Raw genomic sequence first — 18,936 nt, forward strand, 5'->3', positions numbered from 1 at the left:
CATATCGTTCTACTTTGGCCCGATATGTTGCCAACATGCTGGCTTTTCTTTTCCTCGGCCCAGCATGTGGCGGCCTTAGGAACATCAACACCTAATGATGGACACCATCAGCACATCGTGGCTGCCATCTGGCAATTATGGCCAGACCAGAGTCACGTCCTTCCCCAAATGATTTCATCGGAAAGATGACTCCCCATCGTGAATGTGAATGTGGAGGGTACTTTTGAAATTCTTCTAGGCGGTTAGTTTTGCTTTTATGACCTTTTAAAGTTTCCCCGGAGCCACTTGTTGGGCTTCAGTTATTAAAGAATCTTCACAAATGGCCTACCAAATAAATTAAGCAAACGTAGCGTGGTCGATTCTCCTTGTGTCATTAATCAATTGCTGTCAGCAAGGGGAATTTCTGGAGACGGGCAGATGTCCGCCCCAGGTCCAACTACAATAATAGCCCAAAATGCCCATATAAACGGATCCCGAAGGGGTCGAGGGGGTGTTGGTCTCCCTATCAGGTAAATAGGCCCAGATTGGACGACAAAGGGCGCCTCCTTATCGCAGCCAGCCAGGACATCATTGTCCTGGCTTCGTCCTTTGCCGGTGCCAATAAATAAAATGTTGTGTGTGCGTATAGTAAAGCTGAACGAGTATTTGCACAATGTTTTAAATCAATTTATCAGCAGGAGGCCCATAAAAAGGGAGCCTGGGAAATGGGAGCTGGGATGTCTGAAGTGTTTGCTGGTTTACAATGCAATTGTAATAATACACAATGTAAGCACCGATGAGCAAATGACAACAGAAAGCGAAACGATTTCCATCTCCATTTCCATTCACACAGAAAGGAAAATTACAGCCAAATGGACTATGGATGATTTATTAAATAAACTATGTTAAATACTGAGATATGCATAGGAAAACTCATGAAATGAGGAATTTGAAGTACGGAACTCAGCTTAAAGGTCGCCTTCTTTAGTTGATATAAAGCAAGGATGCTCAAATAACTTTTCCAGTGCATTATCCAGAAGGAGCCATTGGAGTTTATTGGTACGACTGGCAAAGCCAAACAGTTTTACAGTTATGACTGAACACCCGATTAAATCCTAATATGAATTTTATCGCGATGCCACCTCGGCAGTCAGTTAGTGAAGCTGTCATTAAAAGCGTTTATTGTGATTATAAGGCAGCGGAGTGCCGAAATGAGTAATGGTTCGCCGGGATGGCTAAGATGAAATGGAATGGAATGGGTGATTCACCGGGGTTTTTATTAACGCCTGGCAAGTGGAAAATTTTCGGCGAGTTGATAGAGATTGATTGATGGCTCCCAGTTCTGTACTCCGAAAAGCGAGTCCTGGAGCCTTGTTGTTTGTCAAGACAAATTGAGTTGTCATAATTTGAATTTCGGTGCCTGGCAAGATTCGGCGAAACCTTAATCACAGCCAGCCATAATGCAGTCCCTGTGCGCCCTATTATAGTCGTATAAGCGAGGCTAGAGCACAATAAATTTACATCCAGAAATTACGTTACGACTTATGCCAACAGCTGTGGCTGCAGTAAAGCGTTTATTTGCCACGCCCCCCACACACACACACACACACAAATCGACGCCCCCAAAGGCAAACACATTAAGTGCGTAAACCGTTCAGGAGCTAAATTAAATAATGCAGCACAAATATACAAAGCAATGAAATGTAATTTAAACGCAAAAAATACATTGCATTTGTGTACAGGAAATTAAGTATGTGATGTCGCCACACCTGGCCGGCCCATCATCTCGCAAACAATGTGCAATCACAACGCAGAGCGGTGCAAAACGCGAATTCTTCAGGCCAAGGAGCGTGACTAGAGAACTCCTGCACTGGATTCATTCGCCTGAATGAGGCCACTGATTGCCAAGTGCTGGTTGATTAACGCAACTATGTTGAATGACTTCACTTCTCTTAGCCTGCCACTTACCCCCTCCGCACAACACGTGCAGCAATGGCGGCCCACTCCATTTTCAGCGCCCACTCGCCCACTCGTGTGTGTGGTCACAGGGGTGGACCGCAAATGCATTCAGAGATGAAGGTCAAAGGCGCACATATGTACATAGCTCATTGTTGACGTATGGTTCATAGTTAATAGACACAAACATAATTACTTTTTAATCAAACATTATTTGTGTAAACTTAGTCTCTTAACCCACTAAAAGTGTCTAGATCAAATCTGACCAAATAGAGGTCCACCCCGGTGAACATGCAAATGCATTATGATGTTACGGGGGAGCCCGGCAGCTTTGGGGAATCAAAGGAAAGGCGAACACCGAATGGCTAAAAGAAAGCAATGTCAGACATTCGCAATTGTTGCCAACTGTCAGGCCACTTGTCGCTGTCGTTGTCGCTTTGGATGTCCTCTGGTTTTTCCTAGTGCTTCTTTTGGTGTTTTGGAGTTTTCCAGGGAAAAGCAAGCGAACTGCAGCCGAAATGGTTTATTGTCTCAGCCCGCCGCTCACCCGCTCCTTTGGCAACGCTTTCTGTCTCAGCTGTCAGGCAACTGAGCGCTGGCGAAAAAGAGTTAAAGTGTTAAAGCCCTTTTGGCCCATATTAGCCGCATCCGAATGTTGCATATTGGATCCTGCCACAGCTAGGCTCCTTTGGCATTAAGTTGACTGTGGGCTGCTATTAGTCCGATCCGGAGCTTCTGAACAATCTATGAACTTTTAAGCACCATCCGTAAATGCATTGAATACTTTTATTGGATTTTGAGTACCCTGTGCAAATGCAGGGTCATTTAGTGACGAAGTGGGAGTTCTGTTTGAAAATTAAAAGTTGCAATAGCAGATGGTCAACTTTAATTGATGGTTAAAAGGCTGTCTAAAAGTATCCTATGAATGCTTTCTGACTAGAGTCTTTTAAGGGGTACCACTCATTCGGGAATGTCCCAATGTTTTTGTGGTTGGGTAAGCAAAAGCCGCTTTGGCACCCAGACCAACGCACTTTGCTGCTATTAACAGCAACAGAGACCGTCCAACGAATATGGAAATGGACTTAAGCCTGGCAGTTGTCTTAAAGTTGACCCAGACCATACCACACACACTCTCGCACGGGATCGTTTCTCTGCTCTTGTAAATAAATATATTTAAAATAACTTTTCCCTGTGCTGTGAAGTGCATTTAAGCTTTTGACTCCTGGCCCCGGTGCACTGTTACAAATACAGAAGTTAGCAAACCACAAGCTCACACACACGTCGAAAATCGCACCTGGAAAAGTAGAGGTTTCTGGCAAAACCTGCACCTGTTTGCATCAAATTACGAGTTGAGTCCGGCTCCGGCAGCAGCTCCAGCTCCAACTCCAGCACCTGATTCCCATACGAGTTGCAACCTCATCTGGCATTTGTCTCCACAAAACTTGCAAGACCACCCAGCAACCCATGCATTTCCTTACCCATTCACCCATTCAGTATCCAACGCACTTTGCTTCACATTTCGGGGCGCCTCTGTATATATTAAGTTACCTCTGTTCAAATATAAATATTTAACATTTCAGTGCAAATGGTCGAAATTCCGTTTTAAGCTGCAGCTCTGAGATGACCAGAAGGACACGTTTCATGGACAAGTTTGTTGCAAAATATTGTTTTGAATACATGTCAAATAAACGTTTGTCTGTCACACACAAACGTACACACTATACAGTGCTCACACAAACGCAAGGCTATGCAAAAAGGACAAACAGATAATCAAACAAGGCAAATATCTGGCCAAAGTTAAGCAAGCCAAAACTTTGGCATCTCCTAGTTTTCAGTTGCTGTTCTCATTTCTCTGCCAAGTAAGTGCTACCAACTATAGAAAAATATATCAAAATATATGCGAGGTAAGGACGTGCCGACTTGTTTGACTTCTTCCCTAAAAAAAACTCAACACAAATGTGTCTCAATGTATGCAACAATATATTTTGAATCGCAAATAATGGTGGATAATTTCTTCACATTATTTGCATCCCACTTTTTAACAGCACTAGAGGTTATATTAAACTACTATAGATTTCTGTACCTTTATTCATTTTTGAAAATGAACACTCTGCCAATGATGAATATACCCGACCAGCCAGCCAAATCAGGGCGCACAAAGATACCAAACCCAAAAAGTAAGCACAAACAACTTGGCCACTCTCCAAGGTTGTGGGAGTCAAGTGGCAAGTGGGTGGCAAAAAGCTTTTGTCGGTCAGCCGCAGGTGATAAAAAGTTGAGAGGGCGGCGATTCACCCAACTAATGCCTTTTGCCATGGCATCTGCAAACGTTTACATTATGTTTAACAGCATTTGCGTCTGCAGTTAGCCAAAACAAAAATTCGCAGCAATTCGCCAAATAGTTTCATTCGGGGCGCTTTGTGGGCTTGCAACCACTGCCTTTGACCAATCGCCGAAAAATGCTCGGCACCGCAGGAAACCGCAGAATCATAAATATTTTATGCTGCGGCTTCTTTTATTTGATTCAAAGTTCGCCATCTCTGTTAAATGCTTTCGTTTGCCATGAATTGTTTCAGTCGCGGCGCAAAAAGCGAAAAAGTGCAAAACAAATTATTCAAATTCTATTCTATTCGGCTTTAATTAGAGAGAGTGTTCCGGACACCGTAATTAGCGCAGTGCAGCAACTAAGCCAGCATTCGTGTCCTAATCCGCACCAGAAAGGGGAAGATATTGTTTTGTTTTCTACCCAACCATGATACCCTAGTTTTCCGTACTTTAAATACTCCCTGTTTACTCGGAACATATTTTCACTTTTTAAAACAGCTTGAACAAGGAATATTTAATCTATAATACAAGTAGTTCTTCCTAGAAATATGTTGTTAATTAATCACTATATTTTTTTTGCACATTTCTATGTGAATTAAATGTGCATGGGTATCTGAGCAGTCGACTAACCAAGTAGACTGGCCATCTTTTATGTTTTATTCTTTGAGGCTGCTCATTAAACAAAGGACATTAAAGTAATCAGGCTCATTGCACTGGCCAGCGTTGAGATAATCCAAAAAGGATACGGGAGTAGCAGGCAAAGGGGGAATTAGAGAGAAGGATAGTCCGGTCCGAAGCTCCGGCGAAGTTTCAAACAGTTGCTCCCGCAGTTTGTCATCTTTTGGCAGCAATTTCGCAGCACAATCATCCAGCCATTCGACGTTTAAACATCGATTGACCCATCAGCAAGGTGACCCAGAGAGCAGAACATCCTCGTCTGAGGGGGCGAACGTGATGGTGGTGGTGTAGGATGGGCAATTGTGACAACGCAGGACATCACGGGACCCAGCATCCTTGGGGGAAGCATTCGGGCCCATTGTGCAGCAGCTGCAACTGCAGCTGCATCGCATCCATTGCCATTGTTGCAGCTGCACAGCTGAGACAGTAGGAACTTTGTCCTTGCCAGCCGAAATGCAGCAATTACCATGCACATGGCGTGTCCTTATGACCAGTGATGAGCAGGATCTGGGCAAACCCATGTATCAACTTATGTGTTAATTATATTAATGGCTAACGGGCAAACTTGGTGCCCCCAAAAGTAGTTAAAAATATTTTAGATATATTTTATTGAGTAATTCCTGCTGGGTGCATTAATCCGGCTGCTGATCTGATCATCACTGCTTATGACTGTTGGTTTGGCCCCACGATGAGTTCAATATGTAAATAGGTGGGCGTGCGTGGTGGGGTCTGTCAACACATCGGCAAACGAAAATGAAACAGTCACCTTGGGAGCGATTGCTGCGGCAACTGTGACATGCACATTTTGTGGGTCACTGCCTCGGTGGTTCAGTGGTTCAGTGGATCGTTGAGCCGGGGAATCGGGGAATCGCAAAATGGAGGGGCCATGTCAACTGGCGGCTCGCAGCTAATGCAGTATTTAAAGAGCTCAACTTGAACTCGAATGCGAAAATCTACTTTGGCACATGCACCGAGTGGCGGTGGCAGGAAATCATTGCAAAAATGTTTAGTACTCGAAAATTTTGCACGAGTGCGTGAAAATGCACAAAAATCGAGATGCCGCACATTCATATTCACAGTCAGGAACAGGCACACATTTTCCACCCACAACTCGCATTAATTAAGCAGAGATGCCACTCAGATATTGTTGCTGCTGCAGTTGCTGTTGCATTTCCTGTTGCTGCTGGCACTGCGTGTTGCTGCAACATGCTACACAGCCATCACTGCGGTATTCACTCCACATGCCGACTTAATTAAAGAAAACTTAATTAAATGATAACACAGCAGCAGCCAAATAAGTTATGCCAACTATTTTCACTCCTCGGGTGGCTTCGCACACGTCCAGCTCACCAGTTTGCCGATCACATTGTGTTGCAACAACATGGCCAGTGGGAAAGATATATTCGAAAATAATTGCGGCCCACCAACAACAGGTGATGGGTTGGAATGATCCGGCTTTGGCATTAGTTCTCCGTTATGGTCACAATTATTGTCTGAATGCCGGCGATTACTCGACCAGCACAAAAAAGATGAGCCACAAATGGTGAAGTCTGGTTTTGCTCAGTACCCACTGAATTAAAAAGGATGTATTCGTATGATGACCAAATTATAAATATTTAAACTACATGTATTTAACAGTAAAGTTATGAATATGATAATATATCTCTTAATAACTTATCCACTTGCCTCTCAGGTTGAGCTCATTATTCAATGGAATTTCCCAATTAACCTTAACACAAGATAAAACATATTTACCAAGAGCTTTATCGATTGAGTTGAATAATTTGCAGTCGTATAGTTGCTCATTTCATATGCGATGTAGGTTGGTAAATCTGAAAGGGGCTGGCAATCGCTTTCAATTGCCAGAGCCCAAAACAATCCTTTCCACTCCAATCCTTTCGATGCCACAACTCACACACACACACACACACACACAGCTCCCTCCGCCCATCCGGCAGAACAAAGAAAACAGATATATTAGCGACCAAATGCATACATGCACCGGAGTATCTGGGAGAACGAGTGGGCCAGCGGCTGTGAACGGCAGCACTTTTACCCGACTATGCCGAAATGGCTCTATAAGTGTTTATGCAACTGTCCTCGATGCCAGTCGTTCCCAGCCTACTCCCACCCGGCCGGACCCCCCACTCCAATGCTGGCCAAGAAAACAGTGACACTTTTCTGCTTGTTACGCCTGTTGTTAAAATTGTTTGCATTCGCACACATACAGTTTGGGCTAAAAATAAATGTACAAGCATGTTAGTTACAGATGTTAGTACTTTATTTAATCTAGTTAACAACAGTGGTTAATATTTTTGAAGTCGGTCCCGTAGTCGGTCCCGTAGGGACTACGGGTATCTTAGATTAGGTACATTTTATTTTAAAGAGCTATTCTGGTGGAAGCGACTGTCGGGACCCACAGTGACTCGCATGCAGCACAGCATCTGCATGCATTATGCCATTGTCTTTGTCAATATTGTTGTTTCGTGGCACTGTCCTCAATTCTAGGTCTCTATTTGCGTGTGAGTGTGTGCGCTGGTGTTTGAGTGTAGCACGAGTGTGTGCATTCGAGTAAGCCCCAAAAACATTTGTTGCAGACTTTCAGGTTCCTGCCGCCATTGCTCGTCCTGCTGCTTGCTAATTTGTGGGACGTTTAAAAGTGCTGCGATGCTGCGATAAGGATACATTTACATAATGCTATTATTATCCAATTTCTACTTACTTTTATGTTCTGTCAAAGATGTTTTCCATATCTGATTATCAATTTCGGATCCTCAAACTGTGCAAGGCCGCGTTATTGGCACTTACGTTCTCGCAGCGACACAGGACTTCATGTTGACAGCAACCAACATCCGTTTCCGGCGGAATTGTGCTCGACTGCTCGGCGAGCAACTGGCTTCAATCGTTATCCTGACTTTTCCTCGCTCTCTATCGCATCCATTGTTGTTTATGTGCGGTGACACTAATGCCAATGGCGGCAATAATCCCAAATGGAATTTTAGTACCATCAATATTCTTTAGCTGAGGAACAACTTGTTTTCCACGGAGTGATCATGCAAATTTAATCAAACATCTGCCACCATTAAGCGGCAATGAAATACCCACCAAAGTTCTTTCGAGCATCCACTTTTATTCATAGTCAAAACACAGTTTAAACTTTAAAGCTTAAACTTGGTCGTGTGTATTTGAAAGCTAGATGGTATTTCAATATTTTTGTTGCCATTCGTTTTTTTCTCTTTTTTTTTTTTGTTATTTTTTTTACTATATCAAAATATACATGTGTGTGCAGTCGTTTTGTTCAGTTGGTTCAGTTTGGCTTGTAAATTGCAAATGACGATTTGCACTCACCCACTCGTTCTGGCTTTTTCCCTTTCAGTATCGCATTCTGCAACTGTTTTTTATGGCATGTGGATATTAGAAAATCATTTTGTTTGGCTTGCCGAAGGCAGATTGTAGTTTTTGTGCTGCATTTGTTGCTGAACTTTCCATAAATAGTTGCAAAATCATCATCACGCATACAATGCGCCACACAAACGCACACCACCACAGAAGTACAGATGTCAAATTAAACTTCCGGTCTGTCCGACTGTCTGTCTGACCGACGCGTCGGTCGCCTGGCCGAATGGAAAAGTTTACACAAATGTGTACACAATTCGCATTTATTTTATTGCATAAATTTGTCGCTTACCGCCCCCACTTCGCCGCAACTCAACTTTGGTCCTGCCCAGGACCCTCCATTAAATCGCAAGCAAACATTTTTTTCTGCTCTACTAGTCGAAGTGAATGTGGTACAAATTGATTTTTGATAAGGCAAGACCAAGGAACACAGGCGCCCAGTCCAACGATGGCGCAGATGAGTGGGGCAATGGGAATCAGATTAAATCCCAATAAACTGCGAAACAAAGCCAGAAAACAAGGCCAAAGTAAGTTCGAGTCGGAAAACCCGGCGAAGATATATGACAGCCACGAAAATATATGTATATTGTTGGCAAAGTTTTATAAGCAACATGGCGCTATCGCGTCGCAGAAGCGGTGGCAACCTCATAATGAAAATGCGTTTTCATAGAGAACTTTTCGCCGGCGGCCAACGTTGATTGATTTTGCGTTTTGGCCCGGTTGACAGACAGCTGTCAGTTGTGGCAGAGTACGGCGTTTTCAGCGGATAGCTCAGCTATCACTTATGTATGGCGGTTTCTCTTTGGGTCGTCGATTACTTAGACTGGGTAGTACTCATTTGTGTACATTTTCATTAAAGGTAAGGCTTTACTATTACATTTCGATCTTAGAAGCAAGCTTATGTAGTAAGTATCTTCTGTAGTCAATTCGAAGAAGTATCACTCTCGATTATGTAAATATTGTTCATAAAATTTCCCTTTTTACCAGGTGATTCACTCGCACAGGTGTGAGCCAGAAACGGAGATTGCTAGGCTAAGGTGAGCAGAAACAAATCGGAAACACTGTTTGTAAGGGAAAAGTTTTTAATGAGTTGCGACAGGGCGATGCCAGCGGAAATATTCCGAGGAGCGGCGGGCGGACAAGAGCGTGCTGCTCGCTGGCTGCTGATTTTTTCCAATAATTTAACTCACGTTGCGTATACGCCGCGTAAACGTCGCCCGAAAACGCAACCGCACATGCCACTTGCTGCACAATCCAATCAAAAGTTTACAATTTACGCTCGAAATGCTGCGCCTGGGACGCGGCACGCATTGATAGGCGTCGGCAGCCACCCACCCACATTACCACCCAACTACCCAACCACCCAAGCCACCCACCACCCCCACATCATCTACTTCGCCATCTGAGTGTGCAGGGCGTAAAAAATGTATTCATCGCTTTAAATATGTGCAGGACCAAGTTTCGCTGGCAGGCCTACACCTCACATCCTACTAATCTGCTGCTGAAGTGGACCCTTCTTGTAATGTAAAAAAAATAAGTAATAAAACAAGGCAAAAATAATAATTAGATTGGAAATTGGTTTATTGTTTAATTCTTTCTTTCAGAAAAAAGTGGTTTCTTCTCCGCTTTAAGAAAAATGTACGAACGGCACACATGGTCCAGCCTAATATCCGCAGAGCACGACAAATCCGCTTACCGCCCCACACTCGATGCGGAAAAACCAAGCTAAGGACAAAACCTTCTGAGTGCGGAACATTAAAAGAAAAATTTTGGAACAACCTAGACAGTCGTTTACACGGCTTATTCGTCTTCATTTCAACACCAACGATGATTATGATTTAAGGTAAGTGGCCATGGTGCTCAGTATAATACATGCATGAGTATGTATCAGCCCCCAAGTCGGTTACACATGTTTTAACACTCAATTACAATTTACTTTTCTCGCATCGTTTGAGGGAAGTTTTATTGTGCAAATGCTTGTGAACCGAAAGTCAAAGGTAGCGCATACGCACTTTCACCTCTGACCCTACTGTCTGTGATTGTGGCCACTCCTTTGAGCGGCGGCCAAAGGTTATCCAGCCCAGAATTAATTACTTACTTTCCTCGCAGGTCATCCATCCACAAAGGCTTCCAGTAATGCTGTTGCACCGGAATGACAGAGGGGTTGATGAGTGCAATCGAAACGTAATTAGCGTCTTGAGATGCATTCAGCTTTATAGGAGGAAGACTCGAAGACCTATGAACCGACCTATGTGCAACAGAAATTTAAAACACTTTAAAAGATCAAAATCAGACAAGCATACTCGAGCCAAAGAAATTAAATTTTTTCCAAAAAAACATTGCACCAAATACTAATACAGTCAAGTAGTAACAGTCAATATAAATAAATTTCATAGCTGAAATGACTTACTTACTAACGGCAATGAAATTCAATATTCAATATTTCGATTTTCGCCCTCTCCAGTTGCCGTCTGTGTGTATTGCCACCGCTGCTCGCGACATTGTGGCAACTGCAACTCTATTAGGATCCATCAATGTCAGCCAATTTATGCGCATATTAAAAATGCGGTCTGCCGATGACAAACACACCAACAGCAAGGCTCCAAGGAGCACCAAGTAGTGCTGTTGCAGGAAGATGAAAGAGAAGGACGCGACAAGGACTTGGCCAGTTCGCACGTGGCGCTTACATTGGCAAACATATGACGATGCGCGAAATGGAGGAACTACTCTGCAACGTGACAGGAGCAGAAGCGCAAAGAAGACCAGAAGCAGCTGGAGGACTCGGTAGTGCTATCGAAAAGGGTTCGGAATACACTTGAAAAAAATAAAAGCAAGCTTATAAGAGGTTATACAAAACGCCTGCTTCAGTCTTTATGAAAGGAAGCAAGAAGCAATGAAAGTAGATTATGGTCGTATTATTCCATTTTTAATCTTCTTTGTTTCATACAAATGTGAATAAAGAGTAGTGTACCAGGAAATTTGGCTAGCAGTGGTGCAACTTTAATGCAACTCGGGGCTGAAACTACTGACGCGATTAGTACGCGTGTATGGGTTTGTTTACTGAAGGCAGAGGGCTAACGGAACCGGAAATCAGAAGAGGGGGAGAGGGAGCACACTCAGTTGCCAATTATGACAAATGCATGAAATCGAGTTCAAGCCGAGTATCCCCATCGACGCCACGGGGACACCAGTCGAATACGGATTTCCCATCTGCTTATCGCAGTGTGCAGGTGTGTCCTTTCCTGTGCGTCGGGTGAATCCTTGCAACCCTTTCAGAATGCACACCCCCAATCACCTACCTTCCTCATCCCCTTGCAAGTCCTAGAGTAACTAGATATAATTTAATCTTCGTACGATTTTCTGGCAAGGCTTCCGCTTTAAAGGATTATTAAGTCCAAAAGGCAGCCCAAGGCATTGAAAATGTGGGATGTGGGACGGAGGGCTCCAAATTGAGGCGGTAGTCCACAACACATATCAAAATGCAATTCATTAACTTTATAACCTCAGAAACGAGCTGACCACAGACCAATAAAACCAGAATGAAATATTTACAAAAAGGTTACCTCTTGTCGCAAGTGCAGCCAATTTCGCAACCGAAGTCAAGCTGTGACAAAAATATATATGTATTTGTGTGAAAGTCCTATGTAGACAACTATATGCATATGTAGGTATGGCACGTCTATAAATTTATTTGTACATACGTGATGGCCATGGTTGGGTGGGAAAATCTTTGGGGTTAAAATGAGAAGGGGGAATGATATCATATCGAATGAGACTGGAAATGACATTGCTGTCAAATGAGCCAGACAATAATGATGATTATGTGCATACTATAGAATAATTATTAATTTGCTTGGCTGCTCAAGCACAAATATAATATACCCATACACACAGTTATATACATACATCAAGGATGCATTTAAATTTTAAGTGTGTTTTACAAAGGATTTACCGCAGGAAGGTTACTTTAAATATTTGTCCAAAGGCTTGATGGATTAGCAATATGTAAATAGTAGCCCATTGATTGTAGTTCTAGTTTTCCATATGCATGCACTACGGTCAATTTAGGTCAATTGTTGGAAATATATGCCAAAGTCCGATGCTGCTCTTTAATTTATGCAAATTTGGCCCACAGACAGACGACGGGCATTGTTTATCTGCCCATTGTATTTTCCCCTCAAAATGCATTCTGCAGCCTGTATCTGTGCATATATTAAACATATATGTATATATATATATGTGTGTGGTTACTTGTAATACCCTATAGTTCCACATTTCATCGCTACTCAAAAACATCAACCCGCAACTGCAGGGTATTTAAACAATAATTTGCTGTTCGTCTCTCCGGGGAGAAGCTGCATGTCCATGTCCTGCAAATTTGGGTCATGGCGAGCATTTGTTATGATTACTAATAATGCCACTAATGGTGTGCAGTTTTTGTTGCTGTCCCCAAATTGGGTATTAGACAAATTCGCACCGAGCTTGCCGGGCTTTGCACAATAGGTGCAACAGAATTGAAAATATGGAGATTCTTCATTTGATGGGGATGTAATTAAAGCCATTAAGGCATTAATCTTTTTCCTGCTTGAGCGCACGGCTCATTGGCTGTACACATATCGAATTTCATTCCGACTCATTATCTCGTTTGATTTGATTTGCCGCTTATCAAAACACAAAAGAGCTCAAAAACACACACGCACACTTTAAAGTCATCCGTCTATGTGTCTGCACCAGTTTTGCAAGGACACGCATTGTAAGGAGTCGACAGCTGGCAGACATAACAACCCAAACACCGACCATACCCGCCCACTTATGCAGCGCCTGGCAATTTACACGCCCAGTCGAATTCAGAACGCGTTTGCAAAATATTAACCAAATTAGTTAAAAACCAGAAAAATGCATTTAAAATCGAGTTTAGCCCTCAGACGTGGCAGCTCTTTCGCCCACGTAAAAGCCCAATAAACTGGGTGCACGAAAGTTTTTTTCTTCTCTGGAAAAAAGTTTGGATAACTGAAGGCAGCCGAATGGGTTGAAATATGTATATGGGGCAACTTGTTTTTGGAGCATGCCCACGTTAGGATTATTAAATCACACAAGGTGTTGCAAAGTCGAATGGGGTTGGAACCAAAAAAAAAAAAAAAGTGGCACAAAATATTCATACTTTCAATAGAATTAGCCAACTTAAAGCCAATTAAATGTGTTGAGAGCTAACGTGCGATTATTATCATTATTATGATAATTTATCGACTCGCTAATGTGAAATACTTTCAACAAGTTATTTGGATGCCATTCAATAGTGTATATTTCGCAACATCTCAACTCAAATTAGGTTTATTAAGCTGGCCACGTGGTGGGGAAGAGGGGATACCCCTAACATGTGTGCCCTGCCACAGAATGTGGCACATTGCCAGCAAAAGGGCAATGGCAGCTAGTCGAAAAAATAATAGAGGTATGTATGGGTTGGGAAAAAACAGCATGGCGATGGTAAAATAAAAACACATCGCGGCCTTATCATTGCACATTTCAGTGTTGGTGTAACAATTACGCCAAAGCCAACAACATTTGGCAAACATTCAAAAGCGCCAGAAGCCAAAATATATACACACATACATATCCACACACCGCATATCCCCGATCAGTCCACCACCCGAAGAAATGCACCCCTTCGACCAACTGAAACTCATCTAGCTCTGTGTGTTTTCCAGCTACAAATGTTTTTGATAATATGCAACATTGCAACAAACTAACCAACAACGAGAGTTTCCAGCAAACACACACGAAAATAAATGAAAATGTTTATACTCAATGTAGATGCACGTACACTCGAGGTCAAAATGGTGGCATTGCATTTAAGTTTGCTCAATATTTGAATAGTTTGGACTTTTCAATTTGGTCAAGTGTGCTTGTGAAGGCATTTCTTTGGATATACTGGCTAAAACTGTTTTATTTGCAATTTTATCTCCAATTTTAAGGGCTATAATTTCTGGTGCAATTGTAAATATCTGATGGTATGCACGTTGCATATACACATAATTGCTTTGTTTACTGAGCTGGGGCTGGGGCCAAAAAAGAAAGTAAAGTAAAGTAAAAGGAAGGGGGCGAAAATAGGCACACAGACCCCTTTCTTTTTGTCTCTGGCCCTCGCCGTAGATAAACCCATCTTTGGATGGGTCGGCCCCAAAATGCAAACGGAAACTCAAGGACCTTGTTCCACAGCCGAGGGGCGCATACATATGCTGTATGCTATATAGCTATATATATTGCATATATCAGCTATATGTATGCAGATTAATCTGCATAAGTATTAGCTGGAAACGGGGTGCCGAAAAAAAGGGAAAGCTGCATTCCCCGACATGTGAGCCAGTGTTTTTCTAAAAATAAAGCTCAAAGTAAAGTGCATTTTAAAGTGTGTATTCATCAGCTTGCTTATGTAATAATAATAACATACTTAGTGCTATGAACTAATGCTGAATAAATATGAAATTGGAATATATTTAGATAGGGTTTTTTTTTTTAATAATTCTTAATCAAAATAATGGTTTTCCCAGCGCACTCACAAATAACGTTCTATCTACTTTGCGGCATTACTTTGGCACGCAAAACCGTACTTTATTAACTTTTTTCTACGACTGTCGACAATTAGTTAAATAAAATAATTAAAATCAATAAAATCAGCTGTAAGTACATTTTTATTTTAAATTATTTCCAATCACTTTTTCTATGCTGAAATGGTTAAACATTCGGAAAAAGGTCGCTGGCCACAAAAACTTCAAGTGGCAAATAGAAATGCATTAATATTACATAACTGACAGACGGCAACAACAATTTATTAAATTAATTTTGGTTTAACATTACAAATGCCATTAAGGAGTGAAAAATTGTGCACCGCATGGGATGAATTTAAAATGCTAATTGCATTTGAGAATAAATCTCGCATGGCAAAAAACACACATATTCCATATACATATATACATATGTATATATATATGTATATACAAACAGCTGTGTATAAATGCTCTTCATTAACATTGCTGCGGCGAAATAGTCATGTAAATTTCATTAGGAATGCGATACGCAAATGAGGTCAGCTAGTCAGATTCAGATTCTGAATCTGATTCTGGAACAGGATGAGGAGATGGATAGTCTGCTCTGAATCGAATTTAATTGCAACATTCCAAGGACTTTTTGCATTAGAAGCAAACGAGCGAATAAACATCCAGTGAAAAGAATGCCAGCATATTTTGCATTACTCGAAGGCAGCAAAACAGTTGATCCAGACATAAACCGGGTGTCATCTGGCCAGAAGGAATGGCACATCCCTTTGGCCAACTGAATGTGTGTAAACAGGAAATAGGCAAAAAGCAAGGACTCGTGTCACTGACACACACCATCATCCAGGCAAGTGTGTCAAGGAGCAAAAACAAGGACGAAACAAATGCAATGCAGCCGCTAAGACAACACATAAATGGTTTTCCAAATACTTTGAGATATCCCAAAGAAAAACACAACATGAACAATAAATGTTTAAAAGCACAAAATATTCTCTGCATATAGGAGAAAAATAAACGAAATGAATGCCGTTGAGATCTAGATTACGCATGAAGTACGAACTGTGCTAACGATGGGTTAAAATGGTTTTCCCATTTTATTAAACAATGGGATATATTTATAGATTTAACAGATGTACACTTGTATATTGCAACGTCTCATAATTGAACCAATTTTGCTTGAAAATAAAATCCCTAATGATTAGGCATTTGTCCATTCGATTGTTCACTCGTGGTCGAACTAATCGCTGACATTTGTGAGCAACTGGAAGCCACTTAATCGTAGAAGTCATCGATTTCGAGTTAGGCCCAGTTAACCACGCCCCCGGACGACCAACTGACGGGTTCACAACGCCCTAATTGAGAGATGCTCACCGTGTACATGCTAATCAAGTGGGCGTGCCAATTGTCCAGTGTGTGTGGCAATAGTAAATTATTAAATCATCGACATCCCCCCGTTCTGGTCTTCACATTAATTTGGGTATATATAAAGCGAGCCAACGATTCGGAAAATTAACAATTACAACATGTTGACTAAGAAGGATACTCAAAGTGCCAAGGAGCAGGAAAAGTTGAAGGCCATTCCATTGCACAGCTTTCTGAAATATGCCAACGTGTTCTATTTATCGATTGGAATGATGGCCTACGATCACAAGTACAGTCAAAAGTGGAAGGAGGTCCTGCTGCACTGGACATTCATTGCCCAGATGGTCAATCTGAATACAGTGCTCATCTCGGAACTGATTTACGTATTCCTGGCGATCGGCAAAGGTAGCAATTTTCTGGAGGCCACCATGAATCTGTCTTTCATTGGATTTGTCATCGTTGGTGACTTCAAAATCTGGAACATTTCGCGGCAGAGAAAGAGACTCACCCAAGTGGTCAGCCGATTGGAAGAACTGCATCCGCAAGGCTTGGCTCAACAAGAACCCTATAATATAGGGCATCATCTGAGCGGCTATAGCCGATATAGCAAATTTTACTTCGGCATGCACATGGTGCTGATATGGACGTACAACCTGTATTGGGCCGTTTACTATCTGGTCTGTGATTTCTGGCTGGGAATGCGTCAATTTGAGAGGATGCTGCCCTACTACTGCTGGGTTCCCTGGGATTGGAGTACCGGATATAGCTACTATTTCATGTATATCTCACAGAATATCGGCGGTCAGGCTTGTCTGTCCGGTCAGCTAGCAGCTGACATGTTAATGTGCGCCCTGGTCACTTTGGTGGTGATGCACTTCATCCGGCTTTCCGCTCACATCGAGAGTCATGTTGCGGGCATTGGCTCATTCCAGCACGATTTGGAGTTCCTCCAAGCGACGGTGGCGTATCACCAGAGCTTGATCCACCTCTGCCAGGATATCAATGAGATATTCGGTGTTTCACTGTTGTCCAACTTTGTATCCTCGTCGTTTATCATCTGCTTCGTGGGTTTCCAGATGACCATCGGCAGCAAGATCGACAACCTGGTAATGCTTGTGCTTTTCCTGTTTTGTGCCATGGTTCAGGTCTTCATGATTGCCACCCATGCTCAGAGGCTCGTTGATGCGGTAAATTCTTCTTCTATTCTATATTTTTTATATTTTATCTTAAATTATATATATTAATCAGAGTGAACAGATTGGTCAAGCGGTCTATAATCACGACTGGTTCCGTGCTGATCTGCGGTATCGTAAAATGCTGATCCTGATTATTAAGAGGGCCCAACAGCCGAGTCGACTCAAGGCCACAATGTTCCTGAACATCTCACTGGTCACCGTGTCGGATGTGAGTAAGAAAAGTACGTTTTTAATCCATCATTTAATTTCGATTAATCCATTTCTGGCAGCTCTTGCAACTCTCGTACAAATTCTTTGCCCTTCTGCGCACAATGTACGTGAATTAGTTGGCTTTTGTGATTATGGCCACAATTTAACGACCAACATCATGTGGCAGTGACATTGTGTGGACAAAAGGAGCAAATCATCGCCAGCCAATAACTTACGCCATTTGCCGTACAGGGCTGTGGTTTTTAATTAAAGTAGTAGCTCAAATGATTACCGCGATTCGCGCAGGTCATGGAACAAATCGAAGAGCGGTCAACTAACCGCAGTAGAAATGATTAATTATCGCCATTTCGTTTGCACAAAGGACCAGTGCCAGATGCCAGACAAATCACTGCTGCTTTTACAATTAGCGACTTCCCCGAAACCCTTGCGATTCACCTGAATTTCGCACCTTCGAACCAATTTAACTAGAGATCGCCCGAATACGTATTAACTAAATTGCTAGATATTTCGGGAAACACAGATCGGCGGCTCAATAAAGTCCTAGATTGATACCAGCAACATCGGTCTAGAAAAGATAACTTCAAACTTAAAAAACAATTTGACTGCTAACCAATTATCTTTTTTTTTCATTCCATTTAGAATCCATACTTTTTTTCAAATCATTCGTATAATCCCCATTTAGACACGCTGCGTGACCTTATGCAGCACTTAAAAGTAATTTCGAAATATCTTTCCGCCCAGCGAAGTGGCTGGCAAATTGCATTTTTTTTATGAATATTTAATTGAAAAGTTGACACAAACAGACAACAGTCGGCGGATGGATTTGCGGGCGGAGGGGTTTGGGCCAGGCTAATTACATTTCTACGGCTGTCGGCCGATAGAAGAAAGCAGGCAGCAGTGGGCCAACACCAGGGGAACAACCTGCCAGTCAGATGGATGGCAAAATTGAAGAATTTTTTCAATTAAAATTACAAAAAAAAAATATAAAAAAAAAAAGATGAAGAAAAGAAAAAAGTGGTCTCACGACCAAATGGAAATCAAATTGGGAACTGTCTGGGCAGGATGGGTTCTAAACAGCAAGCAATTGGGCTTAAAATTATAAGTCCGTTATATAAAATAAATATATGAGAGGGGTCATGTCTATTTGAAGAAAAGAAATTGATAAGAATCTGAAAATTACATATTTACACTTAGTAATAAAGGTTGCCTTAAAAATTAGAGTTCGTTCTGATTATAATCATTTTAAACATATGTAAGTGCATAATATTTTTGTTCAGTGCAAG

At 42.0% G+C, this 18,936-nt stretch overlaps 1 protein-coding gene and 2 long non-coding RNA genes across 3 annotated transcripts; all 3 read left to right on the forward strand.

Moving 5' to 3' along the window:
- Positions 1-9,485: 9,485 nt before the first annotated feature.
- Positions 9,486-9,850, forward strand: lncRNA:CR45575 (long non-coding RNA:CR45575). The gene has a single exon (NR_125115.1). It is a non-coding gene; the product is annotated as a long non-coding RNA:CR45575 (long non-coding RNA).
- An 860-nt stretch (positions 9,851-10,710) lies between these two features.
- lncRNA:CR45574 (long non-coding RNA:CR45574) lies at positions 10,711-11,186 on the forward strand. The gene has a single exon (NR_125116.1). It is a non-coding gene; the product is annotated as a long non-coding RNA:CR45574 (long non-coding RNA).
- Positions 11,187-16,408: 5,222 nt separating this feature from the next.
- Or85d (Odorant receptor 85d) lies at positions 16,409-17,769 on the forward strand (the record flags this gene model as incomplete). Its single annotated transcript, NM_079557.3, has 3 exons — positions 16,409-17,434; positions 17,496-17,651; positions 17,713-17,769. 3 exons carry the CDS (start codon positions 16,409-16,411, stop codon positions 17,767-17,769), a joined length of 1,239 nt encoding a protein of 412 aa, NP_524281.1.
- Between the last annotated feature and the right edge of the window lie 1,167 nt (positions 17,770-18,936).

This window comes from Drosophila melanogaster, chromosome 3R, assembly GCF_000001215.4.
Source record: "Drosophila melanogaster chromosome 3R".
NCBI classification, from domain to species: Eukaryota; Metazoa; Arthropoda; class Insecta; order Diptera; family Drosophilidae; genus Drosophila; species Drosophila melanogaster.